This window comes from Mauremys reevesii, linkage group 4 (genome assembly GCF_016161935.1).
Source record: "Mauremys reevesii isolate NIE-2019 linkage group 4, ASM1616193v1, whole genome shotgun sequence".
NCBI lineage: Eukaryota > Metazoa > Chordata > Testudines > Geoemydidae > Mauremys > Mauremys reevesii.
Window position 1 is genome coordinate 82,856,011 of NC_052626.1, and position 17,241 is coordinate 82,873,251.

General features: G+C 41.2%; 1 protein-coding gene across 8 annotated transcripts in view; it reads right to left on the bottom strand.

Moving 5' to 3' along the window:
- ANO1 (anoctamin 1) overlaps nt 1–8,941 on the bottom strand; it is a 121,218-nt gene extending 112,277 nt beyond the window's left edge. For 5 of the 8 annotated variants that reach the window (XM_039537496.1, XM_039537495.1, XM_039537492.1 and 2 more), the window contains exons 1-2: nt 4,089–4,261; nt 3,739–3,822 (exon numbers count right to left, since the gene is read on the bottom strand). In XM_039537496.1, the coding sequence (XP_039393430.1) occupies nt 3,739–3,796 (58 nt within the window). In that variant the 5' untranslated portion in view covers nt 3,797–3,822; nt 4,089–4,261. Of the gene's footprint in view, nt 1–3,738; nt 3,823–4,088; nt 4,262–5,051; nt 5,276–6,306; nt 6,448–8,875 lie in introns of those variants that run through there. The other 3 variants (XM_039537491.1, XM_039537498.1, XM_039537497.1) reach the window with 3 other exon arrangements.
- Between the last annotated feature and the right edge of the window lie 8,300 nt (nt 8,942–17,241).

The window sequence follows — 17,241 nt, forward strand, 5'->3', positions numbered from 1 at the left end:
ATCAGGCCCTGAAATCTGCGATGTTTGCTAAGATTCCCCAAGAAAAGTGATTCTGATTTAATACAATCTTTCTCCCCACTCACAGTGAGTCCCCAGGATTTCCTTTTCTCATCAGAATCCAGGGGGTATAATAAAATTAAAAAGGACATTTTCCCCCTCTTGGTGCCAACAAATGCTCCCACTTCCCAGGGTGACTCTTCTGCCTTCCGTTTTGGCAGGCTACCCTTCTTCCATATTTCATAACTACAGTTGCGTAACGACAGAGCATAGCTATAGCAGCTTCTGGTTGTGGTAAACATGCTGGGTCTTAACCCCATTACCAGCTCTGCTGTGTCACTTATTTCCTGATACTCACTTGCTCCATAACCCCTTGCAGTAACTGGTGAACAGTCCTGCTCAGGGCCAGTGCAAGGATGTTTCACGCCCTCCCCCTTCCCCGAGCCCCCGCCCTGAGGTGCACACCCCTCCATGGCAGCTCCCCTCTCCACCCTCAGACATGCCCCCTGCGGCAGCTCCTCACCCCCCACCCTCTGCCCTGAGGCACTTCCCCCGCCCCAGCTCACCCCTGTTCTGCCTCCACCCCGAGCACACCATCGCCGCTTCACTTCTTCCGCCTCCCAGGCTTGCGGCATCTAAGCTGATTGGCACTGCAAGCCTGGGAGGCGGGAGAAGTGAAGCGGCGATGGCATGCTCGGGGAGGAGGGGGGGCAGGGGTGAGCTGGGGAGGGGAGTTCCCCTGCATGCCACCCCACCCTTACTTGCTGCAGGCGGCCCTCCCTGTGCTCCCCTGCCGCAGCTCCCTCCGCCTAAATGCTGGCGGCGACCGCGGCGGCCGAAGATCCAGTCGCCGCGATCACTGCCGAAAAAAGTGCCACCTCCCAAGTCCTAGTGCCCTAGGTGACCACCTAGGTTGCCTAAATGGTTGCACCGGCCCTGGTCCTGCTTGCCAGGCTTATGGAGGACTAGACATATTGTACTGCAAGTTATTCAGCAGAGTGAGACACCTGTCTGCAGACCCCAAGAACCGTCACTGAAACAAATCTACCTGCTGGAGGTGCTCAGGCTTAACATATACCCATCTCCATAAATGAATATGTTATTTCAAATTAAAACAAAGTTAATGAGGTGAATGACTGCAGAGCTGGAAGAGAAAGTCTAATTAAAATCAAAGCAGTTATTAGTCTCTTATCACTGCTGATTAATTATTAGCTGGAGATAATTTGTCACTTTAACTGGTAGCGGAAATAGCTCAAGTGTTATTAAGAGCAGAAATGTAATAAAAACAATAAATCTAAAGTCCTGCTCTAGAAGTTCCAATTCAGGGCTGAATAATCTCTTCTAGAGGGAGAGCCAGGGAAATGGGTATGGGGTGAAATCCTGGCAAAACTCCCATTGACTTTAGTAGGGTCAAGATTTCACCCCTGGGAGGGTGGGGGAAGGGGTTGATGGTTTAAACTTCACACATGGAAGTGGGGATTTGCTTCCATTCTAGCTCTGCAGGAGACCTCACCCTCCAGCCCCAAAGATATCCTGAGCCTCAGGCCCATTGCCTCCAAACTGCTCCCCAAGGTATCATCTTATCTATGTCAGCATGGTTCCTTCAGACATTATGTTGCCCATGCCTCCTTTATAGAGGGAGCCCCAGCACTACCTCTACTTGCAACTCCACAGCACAAGAGAATGCTGACAACTGTATCACATGCCTATGGGTTTGCGGGGCCCTGACACAGCAAATGACACTCATCCCCTTTGATCTTTCCCCTTCATGCTACCAATGAAGCCCAAAATTCATGGAGGGGGCTTCTGACAAGTCAGTGGCAGAGGGGCACTGCATATACTTAGGCTCAACTATAGTTTCACATAAGTCAATCTATTTTTGCAGATTTTTTCCTTTTGTTTACCCATTCTCTTCTGTTTTTTTAAAAAATAGGTTCCTCAATCCTTACTCCAGGCTAAATTGCAAAAGCAGTCAGTGGAAGTTTTGCCTGAGTAGGGACCAAGTAGAGACTTCAGGAATGGGACCTACATCTTTTTGCAGTGGGAGCAAAGGTTCCCAAGGTAAACTGACAATCTACAGCTCTGCAGTATAGTTAGATGACTTATATTTTATAAACATTCAAAAGAAGCTTTTTGGATGGCTTGTCAATAGAAATGCAATGATGTATTTGTGAGACCAAACTGTTCCCTGCTCATACTGATGAGATTGGGTACATTCAGTTCATGCTGCTAATGGGTGAATCAGTAAATTAAATGGAGAATGTCACTAAAGTATTATTTACAATTTCTCAGCGCTCTATTGGCTTATCACTTTGATTGCCTTATGATAAATAGCTGCCTGCCTCATGAGAAATAGTATTTCTTTTTAGTACCATTCTAGCATTTGGTCCTCATATTGATTTCACTGTTAATGTACTTTGATAACACGTTAGCTTCCCCTGTTTTTCCTGCTTTTTATTTCAAAGTGCTCCTTCATGTTCATCTTTGAAATGAAGAAGTTACACCTCTTCTTCTACTATAAATATGTTAATATGGGGGCAATTAATGGACAGCGGAAGAGCAATATTTTGATATAAAACCCAGCTGTTTTCTGTCAGGTTGATTTCCTCACGTGTTTTATTTATTTGTTTTTTATCCTGAGACACTCTGGCTGGTCTGAGATTTGATGAGCATACAGTGTTACTTTTAGAAATGGGCTGAACTCCAGTTAAATATTTGGCTTTTTAATAGGCAGACTTTAGGATAACAGTCTCCGTGGGAATCCAAAAAAAGGGAGTAAAGAAAGGGCTCCCTGTGCTATTCTTAGCAGCAGTTAGATTTGGAATTTTGATTGTAAAGCATGGAATTTATAAACGTTGCCATTCTAAATTTACTCCGTTTGTATACAATTCAGCTGGATAATCAAGTGTTACAGTATGTTCCTGCTTAGCAGCTCAGTTCTGAGTTTAACAGCCTCTAAACTAGGAGAAAATTTCATTCAATAAACATTGATAGTGTCATTTGTTTTCCAATTGTTGAAGTAAGTGAAGATTTATGATGTGTGCATATAGACACACACACACAGATACATATGGCAATGATTTATTTCTAGGGGGAAGCCAAGGAAATTCTCTCCCTGTGTCCCATATCATCAAAGGTATCTGTTCTTTGGTTCTAAATGTTAAGTAAGTTCTCAGCCAAGGAATGTACTTTCACTCTCCAATTGACAGATGTCCGTTTTCACTTATTATTTATTTAACAAAGATATTACTGATTAGCTGCACACCTCATTTACACACACACACACAAAGACATTTCAGTTTAAATCCTTCTTTGTTTGTCTTTGATTTTATAATGTGAATTCATTGAAACAGTATTTGTTTATATATCATTACCACATACAGCACTTTTCAGTGTTTCATGGGTAGATTAGCTTTGTAAAAAATGAGCTTTTAGTTGCTATATTAGGGCAGCTATGACTGATCATGTTCTATGTTTTAAAAGAAAATAAAGACTTTATTTTGCCAGTACTTTGCTAAGTAGGATATTGCGCCTGGAATTTTAAAGTATTAAATAAAAGTTGCTAATAAATTCCTTAATATGGCACTTCTGATGGGGAGAGATGGGGAAAACAGCGTTTGGATAATCTGGTTTTCCTTTAGAATTACTAAACTAGAGTAAAATGACTTTCCCTCCAATAACATCCCCAAGATCCAAACTCTAAGACCTTTTGAATTTCCCCACATTGCTACAAACACTTACGTGGCCCCCAAGGTGCCTCTGGGGGTATTCTCTGCAGGTCAATCTCATCCTTATCCATTTCTTATCCAAGCCTGGAAAGCTCAGCTGCAAATTAGTACCAAAAAGAATATTTGAAATTGAAGGGATCCTTCCTCTTTGATTTTTAAATGTTTAGGGCTTTCATTCAATGGGCACAAGAAGCCAGTCAGCTACTGCAGGTTGGCACACGACATATTTGCAAGCAACCCTACTACCACCACTAATAATAAGAGCAGGGTCCCTGGGATTGAAGACAGCCAAATTTAAGAGAAAAAAAAACGGAGAAAATTCCCAACTTGATGCCCTGGAAAACAGAGCAGCTTAAAACGCACCTAAGAGCTGACCCTGCTCCTCTTGCACAAAGTCACAGATGCAGCCTCTGCCATGCACAGGGGTTTTAAATCGATCGCTGCTGCAGCCGCTGCTCGAGGAGCCCCCCTGGTGAAGAGCGAGGCACTGACTTTAAATAGCAGCGCTCTGCTCCGAGACCGGCTCACACTAACTGCTGCTGCTGAAGGCATCAGGCAGTGGGAACCCAGCCCCCCACGTGACTCGGATGGGTGCAGAACTATGCACAAAAATCTAGCCGGGAGCAGGAGGATGGGAGCGTCTCTTTCCACATGATCCAAACCTCTCCCGGATCTGGGGCTCACCCACGCACACGCGGACCCTAAGCAGCAGGAGGAACCGCCCGAGGAAGAGTTGGGGGCACTTCCCGCTCCCGCAGAGACCAGCTTCGAGCTCCAGGCATCACCTAGGGTCCCCACCGCGCCTGTGGCTGGGTTTGCGTGTGTTTGCTGGACTAACTAGTTATCCCGTTCTGGGGCTCTGCCCTGAGGCGCAGGGAATACGATCTCTCTCTCTTTTCACCGTTGGTTAACAGGCATTTTAGATCCGAGCACCTGTAGCTGGGTGTTTTGTACAGGGATTGTGGGGAGAGGAGCACTCCCTTTACAGGAGGAGACGCATTACTGCTGAACGGGCGGGTGTGGTAATCTCAGGCTCAGGTCAGACTCCGAAGTTGCGGGGAAGGGTGAAATTGGGGGTACCTAGAAAATGGAGAGACGTTACGATGGAGGCTTTGAGGCCAAATGAGATTTCAGGCTCTCTCCTCCAGTTTTGCTGCAGGCAAGAGAGGAGGGGGGGGGGAGTGCTGAACTGCAGCCTGCAAAACAGCAAGGAAGGCGCCTTCTTATGTATCCATAAAACCCTGCAAATGACACCCATAGATAAATATAATAAATCCCAACCCAGATCTACCTTAAACAAAGTGGGTTTGCAGCAAGTGAACTGACCTTGGGCGTTTGAGTAACCCGCCTGAATGATGGCAGCAGCTGAAATGTGCAGAAAGAATTCCTCTCAAAGGTCACTAACTTTTTTTCTCCAGCAGGCTGCAGAAGCACAGGCAACTTTTGGAAACCACACACTGCAGACTCAGAAGAACTTTTAACGGGGTTGGAGAGAGTTCTTGGACATCACCCTCAGTGTTCAGGGCGCTGAAAAAATTAGTGTGTCTTGACTGCTGATAGTAATCAGAGTAAAAGATAATTAAGATGCTATTAGCACTATAAAGTCTTTGGTGGTTCACTGACATCAGCAAAGCCAAATGACACTTAACAGGGTAATTTTTAAAGATATTGATTTCTTTCTCCTCTGTGTAATATCTCACCTGTCTGCTTTTGGAGGATTTTCAATGTCCTAATCTGCTTGTGTGTATCATAGTTTAACTGTTTCTTTAACTTTCCCAGACTTCATGGATGCTGAACCAGGCTTTCATTAAAGAAAACAAATCCTTTAGCACATTTTGGGTTTTTATCCAAGGAAAGGCCAAAATTTAATACGACTGTGGTAAGGAGGCCCACCTCATGCATCTTGCTAGTGCTCAACTGCCTAGTCAGAACATCATGATTTTATTTTTAACTTTATTTTCCCCTCTTTTTAGAATACGTAGGCCTTGTCATCTAAAATCATTCCTAAGGGCCTGGTTTTTAATGTAGATGCCTAAAGATGCAGTTAGGTGCTTTTGAAAATCCCACTAGGTCCTTACCTGCGCCATTTGGAGCCTACATATCTTTAAAGACCTGACTGAGCCTCATCAGTGATGTTAGAGATGGGGAAACAGAAGCAGAGCATTTTGGAGTGCAAGGGAGTAAAGTGCTAAGGAACTCCCTCACTCACTTGGGTGGGCTACGTGCATTGCAGGTTATGTGTGTGTGTGTGTGAGTGAGAGAGAGAGCAGCTCTGCAAGGCTTCTGCTTCCCCTCCTGCACAAGTAGGCTGGGCCTTGGTTCTGTCCTCTCCCCAATACACTGGCCACCACTGCTTCCAAAATGAGGCAGACACAGTTTACTTCTCCCACAGAACAAGGAGGAAGCAAGGACCCTATTGTGACTGAGTCAGTTTGATGCCTGCATTGCGCCTGGAGCAGTGCAGCTATGGTCTACCCCTTATTCAGGGCAGATTGCAGGGTGGCAGTGTAACTCCAGCTGGCTTACCCAAAGCCGCAGAAGTAATGGGGGCTAGAGATGGTATTAGAACTCAAATTCTTACCCTCTAGGCATAGCACTAGGCCACAGAGCTGATTCCTTTTCTCTCTCACTGAAGGAGTGCTTCAGTCGTCAAACTCCTAATTTCACTCGCTCAGGTTTCTTTGGTGGTTTAACTGGTTAGGCTTTTATGGTCACTGCAGTACTAAAACAAAGAGAACAATCTTTCTCAGAATAAGTTTGAAATTGGACGTGATGGAGTGGAAAGACACAGTTGGGTAAATGTATAATCAAGGAAATTTTAGAATTTAGATAATTTCTTGACAATGTAATCCTGAGAGGCTTTGAAAATGAGTCAGTGTGCTTTTAGGCTATTTTTAAAACCCATTGTTTACTCCCTTTTATTTTAATTTTTATGCAAATATGAATTTAGGCAATTTTGAAAATGTACAGTATTTACTTTATTATTAGAGTAGCAGTACAGTATGTTGTGTTGTAGATCTGTGATATATTTGAGCCTAATCTTGTTATGCTTACTCATGTGAATATAAACTGCTAGAGGATCATGCCCTTAATATCTAAGAGTGTTCTCTTTTCCTTTGGCTAAATTTCATTCATTCCTGCTGGAGGGTCACAGCAGAAGCCAATATCTGCACAAGATCAAAATATATATTTCACAAAGTTTAAAATATAAAAAAAAGTCAAGCCCCCCCCCCCCCCCGTAGATTTTGTAAAGTAAAAACTGGAAATCTTCACATGCAATAAACCAACTGCCTATAGTCTTGGAAAATACAAATAGGGGGTCCAAATTCCAGTACTCTTACTAAATAAAGCCTTATAGATGTGAGTAGTCTGACTATTTAGGTGCTACTCAGTGTGACAAAATATCATGGGTTCGACTAGATGATCTCCTGAGGTCCCTTCCAACCCTGATATTCTATGATTCTATCATAATCTAGACCATAAACCTCATTTCTAGGTTTTATTGCATAGAGTAACACTCAGCAACCTGGGATTTAACTCAACCTTTTTTATGAACACTCCCATGCACAAAGTACAGATGTATAAGCATAGAAGCATCCAGTTAAAAGAGTAGAAGTGATATTTTCATGATTGGTGGGTGTGAAATCACTCATTTATCTAGCTGAGGCTGACCAAAGTTAAGCCATCAGTGGTAAGCAAATAGCAAGTTGGATTTTAAGAAGGTGGAATACCTCACATCAGGCTTCTTACCATCTCTGAAGATTCTAGGCATCAGGACCTTTCCTAAACATACACACAATACATTGCAACAAAGTAGTCGTTCATGGCTTGGTTGTTATCACAGAGCATATGCCTTTTGATAAAGGCTACTCTTTGCAGAGGACTTGAATGGGACTACAGCCCATTCAAAGGCAGCCCTTCTCATGATGAATTGTTTTGTAACTGCCTTGGAAAATGTTGGTCTGACAAGTAAGATTTCAAACATCAAGTTTCTGTGCCAGCCAACCAGTATAATTATTTTAGGCGTTTTATATGTTGAACCAGACATCTGGATGAATGGGGACAATACTAAATGTTAATGACTGATCAAGCCTTCATTAGAGGTCTTGAAAATTTAAAATACAGTATGTGCCATGTACTCTTATAAAGGATCAAATTTGAGGACAAAGACTTGCATTCAAAGAAGCAGTCCTGTCTTCATCCGTCTACAAGATACGTTGCTTCCACTTACGATCATTTGCATTCAAACAATCATCAAGGCATACAGTGCAACAATACTTTTCACCACATTGGTAAGTATAGGACCATGGACTTCTTTACTATCCTAACGTCAAAGTACCAGGTAGCTTTCATAAGGAATGTTGGGGCATTCATGGATCTAAAATGATCAGATAAAGCAAAAAACAATTCTGGTTTCACCATTGTACAGGCAGTGCCAGTAGATAGGTGATTTGGCTAGCACACTAACATCCTGTGAATGGAGAACGTGCCAATACCAAAGCATGGAGCTCAGACTAAAGGTTCCTTCTTGCCTTGAAGTCTATAATTCTAAGTTGAACTGGTTCATGGGAAAAAAAGCATAAAAATCTTGCTCATTTTATTTATTCCCTTTACATAAGACTACTTATGTAAGTACAGCAAGCAAAATCTTCCCCTCAAAAAAGGTACCATACACTCAAATAGAATGTGCACCTGTACAACATTAACATATGTACTTTGGAGAATAAGGCTGTTGTCACAGGGTGTCCTGGCTCAATGGCCAGGGAGAGGTGCTAAGTGTGGCCTTGTAGGTGCTCCCTGCCTCCCTATCCCACAATGTCATCTAGAAGATCATTAAGGCTTGATGTAGGGAACAATGCAGCCTTCCTGAGGGGGGTGGAGATCTAGTTTATTAATCAAAGATCCAATGAAAACACAAGCAAGCTTTCTTCCCAGCATCATAGTTGGAAGAGGAATATCCTGAAGCAGATTATTCCCACCTAGGTCCATCTCTTCGCTCCAGCAGGGCTCTCTCTGCCCAGACCCCTTTCCTGGAATCAGGCATCTTGCCACTACCTGGCCCTTCCCCAGATCAGACAGCTGAAGCTCTTTTCTGGTACAGCATATCATTCCTGATAGGCTGGGCTTGCCAGCCATTGCTTGGCAGTTACCTGTCCTTCAGAACACACTTTCCAGAGCCCTTGCTCTGGTGAGTTCTCCTGGGAGTGCTGGTCCAGCTTCCAGTCTCTATAACTGATCCCAGCTGCACCCTGGTAACCCTTTATCAGGCTCATTAGCTGCCAACCAGCCACCTACAGATTTAATTCCTTTCAGGTGTATCAGAGTTGGCTCATTCTCTTACAGAAGCCTGTGGCAAGTAGGCTGACTCCCCTTAAAGGGCCAGGCTCTGTGATAGCTGCCAACTGAACTTTCAGTGAAATGTCAGTAAAGTTCTGTCAATGTTTTAACAGGGGGCTCTAACAACAGTATCCCTCCTCCGTCTGTGATAATCCCCAATATACCATTGGAGTGAGTACTTGCAAGAAGGAAGCGGAATGGACCAGTGTATGTATGCATGTGTCTGCCCATTTGAACAAAAATGCTTTCTCACAAGCAGGGAAGGAGACAGTACCACTTGGCAATCAAGCTTATATTACATATACTTGCATGTGATGTTTATACTTTGCTCCTGAAAAATATACTGAATACCTGGATAGTATAGCAGGGCTCCTCTCACATAATTTGAAACACAGAAAACAGACATTTTATGGGGGTTCAGGGTTTTCCCCAACTGCCTTGCAGTTGCCCTGGAATGATTTAATAATTTTTGTCCATGGATGGCTTAGAGGTGAACTCTATGGGTGGCAGGGAGATCACTAATTCTCTCTTGCCTTTGATGGTAGAATTTTAATAAGGTGCACTCCAGAGAACAGCTTGGGCAATAAAGCGAAACTCTTTGAAGATAATCACATGATCATGAAACAAAACACTGACTGTGTTTACAAGAATAATCCCATATCTAGTGTATTTTCTTCAATGGTGGCACTAAGCAATAACCTCCCACTCCCAATCGTCAGTTACAAAATGTCAACAGGTAAGGTACATACAAGGAATACAATTGGACTATATAACGCCCAATACCTAGCTTTCATATAGCACTCTTCATCCACAGATCTCAAAGCACTTGCTATCCTGCTGTTTATATCCTATCATTCCCACTGAGGAATTTTCAATGAAGTCAGTTGGAGTTTTGCATAAAAAAAATGAACAAGAGTCTATGGTCCAAAATGTAATGACACCACCTCACCAATATGTGATTTCAATGAGACTAGCCAAGCTAGTAAAGGTAAGCGTATATGCTAGTGTGCAGGATCAGGACCCTCTTGTATAGGCATCATAACTAGCACAGGCTGACTTCTTCTTTCCCCTTCAAATGAAAAATCACAAACTTACCAGCTGAAAGGTATGTAAGTGTAAGTGCTAGTGCTAGAAGGACTTGAGCGCTTTGCTGCATTCGGGCAAGGGTGAGACAGGTATTTAGATTTCAATTTATAAACAGATATAGGGTGCATTTTTAGGGCATAGGACTGGGTAAAGATGTCAAACTGGGCATTTGCTACCCAAACTAATGTATTGCTTTCTCAATAAACACTTGTGCCAGGGTTATCCACAATGAAACAGGTGGAAGTTGGATCACTATACATTATAAAAGTCATTTAACAAACATTTTATTGTATTAACAGTGACAGAAGAATGAAAAAAATAAAACCTGCTAGCAGAGCAGCAGGAGAGATGAGGAAGGTTTCAGATACAAACTCTTTATTTTAAAGTAAAAAAGGGATCCCCATATTTCCTACCTTGGTATCTTCCCTTCTTAGCTCTACATGGAGTAACCACGAATAGTGCACAATGTTCACTGTGGCCCTGATCCTGCAAACACTTATGCACATACTTAACTTCAAGCACTAGTCCCCCCCCCCCCCCCGACAGTTCTCACATACTTAAAGTTAAGCATGATCATTAGCGCTTGCAGAATCCGGGCCTAAATTATTATTTTATAGCATCTGCTTACACACAACACATTTGACACCCCATTCTCCCTTGTATTACTTGTGTTTACTTTGCTCACTTTACAGTAGCCAAGATTTGGGGTCTCCTCAGAAGCTAACAGTAACTAGTACAAGTTTTAGCATTTGTACTGGTAAAAGTTTTCAAGAGACATTGAGGAAGCTAAAGGAACTCAGTGCTTTTCCCCACTGAGGAGGATACTGTAGGGTGTAATGCCATCTGTGGGTCCTGGGAGGACTTTGAAGGCTAGATTTTGACCAACTGCAAGAAGTTATGTGTAAGCTGCATTGCCATGGCAGTAGCCAGAGAGACACTGACTCAGACACACCTCTGAGTCACAATTCCTCTTGCTCCTTCCTTGCTCTGGAGGGAAGGAAATTATAGCAAACCCCATGCCAGCCCAGCTGCACTGGCAAGTGGGGGGAGGGATGGCACCAAGCCACTTCTCATTTCCCTCCCCTCCCTACCGCACCCACTGACAGCCATCTATTCCTGCATGCTGGACCTAAGGTCTGTGTAAGAGAGTATAAGGAGAGTTATGACTCTTCTTACTCCCTTGCATGGGTGTGTAGTTCAAGTCACAATCTAACCCCTAATATAGGTTCTGAATGGCAAGCTTTACCTATGCCAGCCACTGCTGCATTCTAAATCTTATCTTTCTGACTCTACTGAGGTACCAGTTAGAAAAAGCAGACAGTGTTCCCCCTAGCCTAGAAAGCAAGATCCTTCATGGTTCTTGTTACAGCTAAAGTTCCTTCAGCCCCCTTTAGATTACATGGAGAAAAGAGTCGAGTATTTGTTTATGCGCTTTGGCATTTTTTTTTACATTTATAATATACTCTTTTCCAGAGATGCGTGTTGAATTCAGTGAGCCATTCCCCACTGTTATGTTGCCTTTCCAATCTAAGATCACTGTACAATTTACAAGGAAAAGAAAGGAAAAAGTATAGAAAAGAGGTTAAGTCTTTTATCCACTTCAGGTATTATGAAACCTTCTCAGTGCTCCTTCTAGTACATCTCTTTAGCAGTTTGGTTAAATGGATAGTTGAAGACAGTAGCATACATATAATCAAAGTTATCTGAACAGCATAAGAGCAGCAGTCACTCCTGTATGCACATTTATCATTTGATCACAATAGTTCCTTCTGGCCTTAATCTATAATTATATTTCCTCTCTGGTTTACATTGAAATCAGAGGCAATTTGCCACCGCTATAATGATTTAAGATAGACAAATACAGCTAAACATTGATACACCTTTATTACATATCACAGAATAAAATCACTAGAACACCTACCTACCCGTGTGTCAATTATTTAATGGCACATCTGATGCAGAGACAGCAAATAATTTAGGGCCAGATTTAATCAATTTTATTATTCATATGGTCCCACTGAAACCAGCAGGGATACTCATGGACTAAAGTGCTACTCAATATGAGTGAAGGTATCAGAACCTGGTCATTACAAAAAATATATAAAAAAGATACACTATGTTGCAAAACGATCTGGGTGATGTTACCAAATGCACTATGGTTACACAATGTCTCAGGAAACAATCACATGTTTTATATTCATCCACTCGTGCCATAGGGGTCCAATACAATAATTATTTCCCCTGGTATTTAACATGCAAGTATTACAAAACCCATTTATAGTCAACCATAATTAGTGGAGTACTTATGTTTCATCCTTAACTGTATTCTACTGTTGTCAATATTTCTGGTTTGTTTTAAGTCAGTTGTCTTAGCTGTATCAGAGGAGTAGCCGTGTTAGTCTGGATCTGTAAAAAAGCGACAAAGAGTCCTGTGGCACCTTACAGACTAACAGAAGTATTGGAGCATAAGCTTTCGTGGATGAATACCCACTTCACCCATGAAAGCTTATGCTCCAATACTTGTTAGTCTATAAGGTGCCACAGGACTCTTTGTCTTACCTGTGTTGATATAAATAATTCATCTCTAGAGCGCTTGTGTTAAAAACAAATGAGGCCCAAATTCAAGCATGGACCTTGAAGGTTTACTTGAAAAAAGGGAATAAACTATGCAGAAATCAGATGCAAGGATGGTGCTGATAGTTAAAGGAACAGATGTGTTGTCTTCTTCAGTCCTCCTACCTATATACACCTCTATTGTATGTGCCCCAAGGGAAAACAAAAACAAAAACAAAAACAAAAAACTACAACAACAACCACCACCAACAACAAAACTTTCTATATGGAATAATTTAGCCAGGGAAGAATACATAGACCCAAGCAGGACTGAATATCACATAAGGATATGAGTGTTGGGTTTGGATGAGTGTACACATTTGAAGATTGTGTGGTCAGTCAATTAATTTTGGTCATTTCTGTCATCACTATGTGTGAGTTATTGGGGGAATTGACAGGTCTGTTTATATTAGTATATTTTAAAAAAATTAATCAAAGGTGCCAAGAGTATTTGATGAGCACATTCATGTTATGCTTTGTATAATCTAAATAAAATCAGGATGCTATGATTGTTTCCCGATTATAATAAAGTACAAGGGCAGAGTGTGTTTGCACATATTCAACTACATGTGAGCAATCAGCAATGGTGTAAAGTATGCTGCACATATCCCATTGCATAATTAAAACTAATACACCCATAAAATACACCTGGTGCAGCATCTGCAACACAGCATGCTTCAACACAAGCAGCAGCATGTTAAAAATGAATAAGAATAATTTAAGTTTAAGGTGAACCTATCTAGATTAATTTGTCACATTTCAGTCTAGAAGTGTCAAGCAGGCCATTTTGTTTTAATCTTATCTTCTCTATACATCCTTAATAAATGGATCATTTGAGCCTTAAACTGCTGATTGGAAATTTCATGAAGACTGTCCCAGAGAACTCAAATAAACAATCTTCTACCTCTAAAGAAAGGTAGCTGAAGATAGGTCATTTGGATCTTACCCTGCTTGGGATTCTCAGTCAAAAGCCTGGACTAAGGAATCCTCTCCCAGAATATGTGCTGCTTTCAGGGCAGCAGTCAGATGTATATACAGGAAAGTCCTAATAACCACAGATGAAAATTCAATTTAAGGGGCTTCAGATACCATCATATGTTTCCACAGATGATAGTATTCAAAAAATGCATGCACAAACTACTGTACTTGCACAAGCAAACTTGTGAACACATGGTGGCTGGGTTGAGGTCCCTTTCAAAATTTGCCTTAAAATGTCCCCTTTGGAAGCACAATGCATTTTGGCATCCTTTAGAACTTGCTGCATGCGCCATCCATCCAACCTGCATCCGCACCTCACTATTCCAATTGCTGTGCCACAGTCTAGTATTTCTCTTTTGGTAGATATGCTGCTGACATGTCATCATATGCTTCTAAATCAATGTGGACTACACACTGACACCTCAATTGCAACAGATATGATGGGTGTAATTTTCTGCCATTAACCCCAGTCCCAATCAAACGTGTGCTTGACAATTCTGCTGCTGACTCAGAGGAGAATTCCCAAATACATTTGTGTTAGTTCTGGGACCTGAATGCCATGTTTTTCCCCCTTCTCCTAGCTCTGTTTACAGTGTAGTCATTAGCCACTAAGTTGATATTATATAGCTATGAACAACAACATTTTTATGGTGCCAAAAGACAGACAGACATACAGGGTACATTTTATAGCCTTTCACACTCATCTCAAGATGCTGTTAAAAAAAAGGTACATAGTGTTAATATCTCCTTTTACAGATGGCGAGACTAAATCTCAGCACAGTTAAGTGACTTGCCCAAGGTATGAAAGCAAGTAAGGGACAGACAGACCTAGTTGTATAATACAGGTGCGGATTCTGACCTCAGAGAATTTCTATATGCCTGTATAGCACACGTGGGAGTGACATCAGAATCAGGCCCCAAGTCTTGTAAATCTTTGCTTACCATGCCTTCTCTGATTAAGAATACAGGGCAAGCTTCTGCCAACCTTACACTGAGTAGTATCTCACTCCACAGGTACCTAGTTTTGTTTTAGTAATCATGTCTCTGTGAAATACCTCTATAATAGTGGAACAAATATTTTTGGTTCAAGAGAGCCATTGTAATAGAGATATTAAAAACAATTCTTTGGAAAATAGTTTTTAAAAAGGAAACAAAAATTGTCAGCACTGTCCAAATTTTTCATTTTAATGTGAATTATTGTCAATATTTTCCATAACATTTAAACATTTAAAACATTTTTGAAAAACAAACGTGACCCATTTTGAGCCCTTGAAAATGAAATAACTTCAGAAGTTCAATTTCCCCCCCTCGAAATTAGATTTTTCAACTGGCTGCAGTATTTCAAGTTCTACTGTATGAAGTTTACTTCTTAAAAGGATTAAAAAAGCACCAGGCAAAATTTATCCCGTTCTTCTAAACACAAGGGGGCACCAGCAAGCTAGTGGAGCAGGATGAATGATTAAATTTTTCTCCTGCATGTTAAATTAGAGAAACCTGCTGCAAATCTTCACACTTTTAAAAGTGAAAATGATTTTGAGAACAAAGGGTGGCAATGTAATATGCTCTTATTAATTTATTAGATATAAATTAAAACAAAAATCCTTGTTATGTGCCTCGTATGCTGGTTCTTTTGCTAGGTGGAATTGGAATAATTTCATATTACAGAGGGTAAAATCCAGTTTATTTTACAATGTAGGGAAGTTATTTTAACATCTCAGTAGAAATTGTTGAATGCCAGGGATGTACGAGTGAGAACACTGATCCCAGAGAACATGCATGTGCTTTTTTTTTTTTTTTTTAAATGAAAACTGCAGTGGAATTTGAAGGATTAGGTGTTAACTCAGTCCAAATGTCAGCTCCAGATCTGAATTTTGCATTCCTTTCATAGGCAATTCCAAACATTCTTAAACTTGGGAGCCTGAAATGTAGATTCAGATTTGAACTTTCCCATTTTAAAAGTGGAGGTTTAATTTGTCAACTCTGAACTTGAATCTGGGGTTTGGATTCAAGGCCAGCTCTTTACATGTGCACATGCACATACCCACAGTGAAATTCATCTCAGTGCTGAGAGTCAGCATGAGCTCTATGCACCATTAAAATTCCAAAAACAGGGCAGCAGTGGCACGTAAGAGGTAACTAGGCCTTGGATTGTCCCTCTTCACAGGGGTGAATTTTACTGAGTACATATAAACTTTACCCCCTCCCCCAACAAATACGACTCAGCTTGAAACCAGTGCTGTTCTGTATGGAACTATTCATCGAGTGATGTGTCACAGGCTCCTAAAATTTTTCTCCTACCATGGGATGGTCCAAGAGTTGTACCGGTCACTCTGAGTTATGAAGCAGCATTTCCTTGCAATGTACTAGGATATATAACTGAAAAATGATAATTAAAGCCCTGAATGCCCAGTGTATGCCTTGCTTTCCTAATTCTCGCAATCCTACAGCACAATCCTGTGTCATGTTCTGAAGTTACATATGTGAAGGCTCACTTACCAGTTACTTGCTATTTCCACTCTTGCTCATAAAAAGATACTCATATTCAATGAGCCAACATAACATTTCAGTGTAATGAATGAGGAGGGAGCAATCTTTGGAATTTTAGGATTTTGGGAATAGCTTTGACAGAATGCTTTTGTTTCTAACTTTTTTTAAAAAAAATCTAAACTTTCCTCATTAACTTCTACCATTAGAAATGTTGTCCTTAACTATTTCCTGCTTTTTGGGTGCTTTCTCTTCCTTGCTGGGTTTCATATGCCCTTGTATTTCTCAGGATAATTATCTAACCCAGGGGTAGGCAACCTATGGCACACAACAAAGGCAGCATGCAAGCTAATTTTCAGTGGCACTCACACTGTCCGGGTCCTGGCTACCAGTCCAGGGGGCTCTGCATTGTAATTAAATTTTAAATGAAGCTTCTTAAACATTTTAAAAACCTTATTTACTTTACATATAACAATAGTTTAGTTATATATTAAAGACATAGAAAGACCTTCTAAAAATGCTAAAATGTTTACTGGCACGCAAAACCTTAAATTAGAGTGAATAAATGAAGACTCGGCACACCACTTCTGAAAGGCTGTCAACCCCTGGTCTAACTCCTCTGTCTGCCTAGCCCATACAAACAGAGATTGAGCTATTTTTCAAAGGAATAAACCCTTTCTAGACAAGTTACAGGTTTTAAAAGCAGATTCTTCTAACTAAGAACTGATTCAGATATGAAGATGAACAAGTCATTTATTATTCACTACTGTAATAAACCTAGGTAATATTACTATTAATGCCTTGTCCAGTCTACCTATAAAATGTTCCAAGCAAGGGTTTTCACCACTTCCTTTGAGAAAACTATGCTAATTTCACCATGTGCTGAATTGCACAAAACTTTTTTCCCCTGTGTTCATAAAACAGGGCAAGCTTAAGTTGTAACTATTACTTGCTAGTCGTTTATTTGTTTTATATAGAATTACCAGTAGAGTTTAAGGTTGAGAAAACTTGCCTGGTA